Source organism: Pygoscelis adeliae, unplaced genomic scaffold, assembly GCF_000699105.1.
Source record: "Pygoscelis adeliae isolate BGI_AS28 unplaced genomic scaffold, ASM69910v1 Scaffold786, whole genome shotgun sequence".
In the NCBI taxonomy this organism is placed as follows: domain Eukaryota; kingdom Metazoa; phylum Chordata; class Aves; order Sphenisciformes; family Spheniscidae; genus Pygoscelis; species Pygoscelis adeliae.
In genome coordinates, this window is record NW_008824912.1 from 33023 (window position 1) to 39791 (window position 6769).

The 6769-nt window shown below is 56.5% G+C and overlaps 1 protein-coding gene across 1 annotated transcript in view; it reads left to right on the forward strand.

Moving 5' to 3' along the window:
• Positions 1 to 3221: 3221 nt before the first annotated feature.
• Positions 3222 to 6769, forward strand: part of ZNF512B (zinc finger protein 512B) — a 25673-nt gene continuing 22125 nt past the window's right edge. Inside the window, exons 1-2 of the mRNA XM_009324964.1 lie at positions 3222 to 3342; positions 3858 to 3964. Of these exons, the coding sequence (XP_009323239.1) occupies positions 3222 to 3342; positions 3858 to 3964 (228 nt within the window). The remainder of the gene's footprint in view (positions 3343 to 3857; positions 3965 to 6769) is intronic.

Genomic DNA, 6769 nt, shown 5'->3' on the forward strand with positions numbered 1-6769 from the left:
TGGGACCGGGGTGGGAGTCCCGGCAGGAGAACTTGTGGTCAGGACCCACGGGTGACTTTCCCCCTTGCAGCGATAAGGATGGCTGGGTGGGGAGAGGGTCCCAGCTGTCCCTGGCTGCCTACATGCTCTTGCAGACCCCATCCGAGGTCACGGACGGGCATTTATTTCCCCTTTCCCAGTGTGTGCCCAATTTCAGGGCTGTGCCCGGCCTGCGGAGCCCGACAGCTCCGCAGGAGGGGTCTGTCACAGACGGAAAGAGCCTGTCGGGGTGGTGAGTGGCTGGGACGTTGCCGTCCCTTGTCAAACCCGGCGGAGGAGCGCGTGGCTGCGCCGGCCGGGCCGGGATGCCGGCGGCTTGGGAGCACGTGGTGGGTTCCCAGGCTTTGCTCCCCTCTTCCTGCGGCCGCGGGCTTGCTCCTCACCCCCGTTCCCGGCACTGCCGGCTCGGCCTCCGCTCGTCCCGTGCTGGCTCCTGTGTTGACACGGGCTGTTTTTTTCCGGAGCTGGAGTGGGACGCTTCGAAAACGCTGCCACGAACTTCTAAAAAGTTACCTAAAAAGAGCTGGAGGCTTCATCGGCAAAGACGTTGCCAGCCCCGACCGTCCCATGCCGCATCCTAGCCCCGCTCGCAGGCAGGGCCTGCCGATATCTTCTCCTCCCGTTGCTGGTTGCAAAAGGGTTTTCACCAAAAACATAATGGAAGTGTGGAAGGGCGCGGGCTGTTGCCCAGTTTCAGCGTGTGTTACTCAAAAACGAGTGAGGAGTTTGGACATTACAAAAAAAATACAATGGGCTGATTTCTGCTCTCTGGCTCCGGGGCAATTCCTCTCGGATCCCTGGGGTTGTATCGGTGGCCAGGGAGCAGAGTTTGGCTCTCGCTAAGTGCTTTATGGGATTTTTATTTTTCATTTAGCCAAAAAATAAGAAGGGGGGAAAAAAATTCAAAGAAGTATTTGGTGTGGAAAAACAAAAGACATTCAAAACCTCCTCAGCTGGCCAGAAAGGATCCCTTTGAGGGGACAGATGTGTTAAGGGGAACGAGAAACGTCCGGCTGCGGGAGCAGGGCTGAGCCAGGCACCTCGGACGCGGCAGTGGTTTCGGGAAGGGAGCACTGGGGGGTGATGCTCAGCACTGCCCCGGCTCCCGTGGTTTGGTGTGCGCTTCCATGGGGTGTTGAGGGCGCAGGAGTTGGGCGCCTTGGCCGTCGACGGGGTCTGCCCCGCCTGTCACCCTTTGCGAGTCATCCTCGAGCTGCCCAGCGAGGCGGACGCGGAGGTTTTGTGGTCTGTCGCCCGTCCGACGGCAGCCCTGCCTGCCTGCGCCCGGGTGTCTCGCCGCTTGGGGTGCGAGCGTGCTGGTGGCCGCCGTTCGGCATGGGGGGTCCTGCTCAGCCTTCGCCCCGGCGCTGGCCCACCCTCCCCTCTCCTTCTGGGATGTGTGCCCGGCCCACGGGGTGAAGCCATGGCACGGTTGCACTTCAGCACTAGCCCAGGTTGGATAAACGTGTCAGCTGCGTGGGTTTCCCCTGGGTTTTCACCCCGTTGTAAAGCGCGGAGATCTTGTCATCTTCAGCTTTCAGTTCGCCGGTCTTTCCTGAGTCTGTTTTTTTTTAATTTTTATTTTTTTTAATCCGAGCAACTTGAGGATCGCTCAGAGGAGCAGAGGTGCCAGGAGGCAGCACAGGAAGGAAGGGGACTGTCATGTTCGTCCCCGGAGACTCGGGGGCTGTAGCAGTGCCCACGCGACTGAGAGTGGAGCCGTGATTTGGGAAGAGGCCGCAGGGACCCCTCTCTGTGCCTGCTCCGGAGACCAGCAGTCCCCGGGACGGAGCCACTGGCAGTCAGGCTGCGGCTCCTACCCAAGTCTCCCACCGAAAGAGCCCAAATTAGCTGAATAAATGATCCCTGTGTTCAGCACCAAATGCCAGAGAACCTGTTGCCAAGGCTGGAATTTCTCACTTGATCCGATTAACCTTTGTGTCCGTGCAAATAACCCCACATGTGTCACCAGCCGAACGCGTGCCAGAAGCTTTTGCCAGGTCTTCCCGCAACATCTGGCCTGCACGCGATGCACAGGGCCCATTCCCGTGTGGAAGGTCCCCGGGGGCACCTGGGAAAGGACTGTTGGACCCTCATGTCCCACGTGTTGGTGGCATGGCCGGCGATCCGGGCGCGCGGGAGATGTTCCCCCTCCCTCTGCGCACGAGGACAGGCGGGATGAGTCTGGATGCTCAGGGCATTAACTCCGTTGAGTTAAACGATGCCAGCGTGATCTCGTGGGAGGAACTGGGGGTGACGAGTCAAATCTGTGTTTTAAAAAACCCGTGTGCGTGGGAGAGAAGTGTTGAGCAAAGGTGAAGAAGGCACCAGTTGGCACTTCCCTTAGTCACGCTGCCGGTGCCTGGCTGAGCATCAGCGTCACGTCCCGACCGAGGTTTCAAGGCCGTGGTGGTCCGGGGAATCACGTCCCAAGGGCTTGATGCTCTCGTTTTGGAGGCTTGGAGGACTCCTTTCCCCCGGGGGCCGTATGCAGCATCTCCCGACGCAGCCCCCGTCCTCAGACGTGTCTTTGCTTGTGCTGTGGGGAGGGGAGGAGGGTACTGGAAACCAGCTGGGGGGAGAGCCAGCCGCGTCGTGGGCTTCGTCCTGGCACCGCCGAAGTGGAGGGGTGTCCTGCTGCCCGCCTCCGTTGGGAGCAAGATTGGGCCTTCTGCGATAATTCCTGGTGTTCATTATTTCTAGAGAAGCCAAATTGAATTATTAATATGAAAATTCAGATAACGTTAACAATTCTCAGTTTATAACAGTTTCCCATTAATAAGGAAAATTGGAAATTTATCACTACATCTGTTCGTTAAAACTCACTTTTTTTTTTTTTGGTGTCTTAAATGAAAGCAGTGAAATAAACGAAGAGGGAAAGCCATTTATTTGCTACTTCTCTGGGCAAAGTCAGCCCATAATTTTTAATAAAGTCTTCGCCGTTATACGTGGAGGGGAAACCAGCTTATAATGAAAGCAGCTTTTCAGCCATGTCTGTGGCGTTGCTCGACCGTAGAACAAATACTCGGAAACACGTCCCGTTTCTTCTCTTTGTGGGAACCTTTAAGCTGCATGATGGTTTTCTAATTTCCTTCCCTCCCCAGCAGCTCTCCTTGCTTTCAGCATGTGTTGCTCCCGGCTCCGAGGAGTGAATTTTAACGCCTCCCCTGCTTCTTTCAGAGATGGCGGATTCCTATGCCTGTAAAGGTGGAAGGAAAACTGCAGGCTCTAACAAACCCGCTGCCAGCAAAGAAAGCAGGACGGAGACGAGGATAAACCCGCCGGCAGAGCTGCCCAAGCTCGGTAAGGAACTGGGTTTATTCTTTCCGTGGAGGTGGATGGGGCGGAGGGGACGAGCTCAGGGGTTGGGGGGACGGCTGCCAAAACGAGGGGGTGCGAGTGCATCGGGTCTCAGCGTGCCTCTGCTCCTCGCTTCGACCTACCGGCGAGGGCTGTGCTGGGCCAAAAAAGCCCCAGAACCTTGGGGCTGCGGAGAGCCGGTCCCTGGGAACAGAAGGGGAGGGATGGAGACGGCCTCTCCCTTTCGAGAGGCGTGCGTCTGGCTTAACGAGGCGGGTGTCTCGCCGCCTATTTATCGTGTTGGTAGCTAAGTGTTACATCAAAGGATGGAAAGGCTTAAACGAGTTCAGACCATCTGCTGTCTCCTGTGTCACGGCCTCCGGGATGGAGGCTTGCGAGTGGACGAGCCCCGGGAGACCTGCTTCCTAGGGGCTGTCGCTCTGACGGAGAGCTGATTTCTCTATCCAGGAATCTCCAGGCCCAAGGAGATTTTTCTCCTGTCTGCTTATGCTGGGCAGATCCCCTCTGCGGGTGCGGAGAGGCGCTCGCTGCCTTTATCTTGCTGACGGCAGCCCTGGATGCCGCGGGGCACCTGCACCCAGGACGAGGGCCGGACCCCAGAGATGTATCTCAGACCAGGCACCCAAAATCGGTGGCCTCACAGGGAAACGCCTGCGCCCTAAATGTTTCCCTTGAGGGGGTTGAAGCTGTAATTGCTAACAGAGGGGTATAACTTATTGCTAAGGGGAATGAACTCCAGCTGTCCGCAGTATGAACATACCTGCATTCGGGAGAGCGTTTTTCCCTGCGCCACATCTTATCAGCACCTTTAAAAGTAGAAAAGCCCCTTTTTTTAGCCCTTCCTTCTGGTTTAGATGGACTGAAAGCGATGAGGCGGAGTGAAGGATACTCCGTGGTGAAGAAAGATACCGCATTGCTCTCCCTGGGAGAGTGCTGGAGGTGGAAACGTCTGCCAGGGTTCACTTTGTTGGGGCGAATTAGGCTTGATGCGGACTGGGGAGACAGGGGCCTTTCCTGCAGTCGCTTTGCTGGCCCCCTCAGATGCAGCAGCCTGGTTGGCGCAGGGAGCATCCTTTCCAAGCCAGGTCTTGGTCCGGAGAAGCCTCGAGTCCATCGGCAGGCCGTCCCCGGTCCCCGTTTCTAAAGAGCACGACGTTTCCACCCGGCTGAGTCAGCCCAAAACTGTGGTAACCTGCTGCAGGGGCACGCAGCCACAGTGCCGGCCGTAACACCGAGCGCCGTCGGGTTCGTGTCTCCTGCAAGTGCCTGTGAAGCCCAGGGTTAGCGGGTGGTAGCCAGGAGTGGGATGTTGGAAGAGGAGATGTGATTTCTGCTCCTCGTGTCCCTGTCATCGCTGTCCCCAGCCGGCAGCTGGTCAGCGAGGGCATTGAGGGACGGCTGGACTGGGCGCTCTTGTGTGCTGGTTTGGCACGAAACGTCCCCGAAAGTTTTGAAACTTGTGCAAGTTGTGAAAAGGAGAGGAGAGCTGTCGCTGAGCATCTGCACGAGCCGCAGCCCCGGACGTGCTGGGCTCCCAGGGCGAGCTGTCCGGAGGGACAGGGACGTGCTGCCGTGGGATATTTCAAATTTGGAATATTTTGAAGAGTTTATGAGAGAAAACAGAAAACAGGGAGAAAAATAAGCGGTGTTGTGAGCTTTTGCTTCAAACCCTGTATAATTGGGTGGTTTTTCATAAACTCCCAGCTCTTGGAGTCCTATGATGTGCAAGAAACATAGCTCTGTTTCACGTGCAGGGTGAGGTCCTCGCTTACACAAGTGTGGAGGAAAAGCCTGAGCACGTGGTCTAAGAGCAGTGGAGAAAATACAAAACGCAGAGGGCAGCTGCGATGCACAAACGTCCTTCATGGGCGCTACGAGAGTTTTGAACGAACCCTGCACAGTTGCTCCAGAACTAGCACGGTTTGAGGCCAAGCTTGCAAAATCCTCCCCTCTCCTTAGGTCCACGAGCCGTTTTGGGGCAGGAGCCAGGCAGGTAGGTGTCCAAACCGAACGGGGTGTTTTGAGGACAGCTTAGAGGCTGCCTTGCAGGGGGGGCAGGTAAGTGGCTTTTTAGGGACGTTCTCTTATAGTCCATAAAGGTCACCACCTCCTGCAGACGAGGCCTTCTGGGCTAGAGGGATTTCCAAAGGACGCTACATCACCAAGGGACGCTTTTACGGGCATCAAAGTGGAGCAAACCAGCTGGCGTGACTTCAGGGGACTGGAAATAAATGAGCCAACTGTCTTGTTCGCTATTTTACCCCTGGCTGCTGGGGCAGAAGGCATGAAAAGGGAGAGAGTGTGTGGTTTTGGCAGTGCCTTTGTAGGTAACTGGTTGGCTTTCTGTTTGATTTCCGTCCCTTGTTCCAAAAAAATCCTGGATTGGCTTCTGAGTACAGCCAGTGCCAGGCTTGGAGCTGAGCTCCGGTTTCTCAGGAGCTGGAGGGATTGCCAGCTCGGCTTCCAGCCTCTTCTTCTTACCTGATTTTCACCAGAGAAGAGCGTTTTACAGGTTGAGTTTAGTTTTTTTAATCTCAGTTATCCTCTCCTAGCTGTTTTGGGGTTTCCTTCTCAGGGATGCTTTTTGGCTTGTTTCTGTTCTTGTAGCAGAAGGCTTTTATTCCCAGTCCTGCTCATTAAGCCCTCCCAGATCTCAGGCTCAGCTTTCTGTACATGGCATTTCCCGTTGGCCGCTCACATCTGTCCAGTTTGTCTTTGGGTTACACCGACTCCCAGCATCACTTAAAATTACGGGTTAGCCCTCAAAATGCAGCTTAAGGCCTGCCGGGAGCGCAGAGCCATGGGGGGACGGCGCTGGGCGAAGGGAGCGGGGTCTTGCCAAGGCTCCCCAGACCCACGGGGTGACCAGGGTGCTCTGTTCCTGCTTGGAGAGATGGGAGGTTGGATGTGAAAGTGGATTGATTTGGTGAACTGCCCTCAGCCCCTGCATACAAACCCTGGTGAAAGTTGTCGTGGTGTTTGTACCGCTTTGCTCGATCCATTTTGGGTGTGAAGTAGGTGAAATCGGGGGGTTTGCTGCCGTTGTGAGCCGAAGTGTCTGGTCTGGGGCTTGGCAGTTTAACGTGCTTGTATTTGGCTGTCACACGACATCGGAGACTTCGTAGTCTCCCCTGATTGCAGTGTCTGGTTGAACCGGGCACGTTTCTGCCCCGCTGGCGTTCAGCTCGCGCTCAGGATGCCACAAGAGCCTGCTCTGAGCACACGCAGAGCCGTGGCCCCTCACGAAGATGTCCCCATGGCTTTTCCTCCCCACCCGAGTCCCCCAAGCACTGCCTCGCCCTGTCCTCGCCCCCCCCCCAGCCATCCCCATCCCTGCTGCTCCCCATGTGCTCGTCACATCCCCTGGCCCAGTGTCCTCCTGCAGCCCTGGGGCTGCCCACCCGCGCGG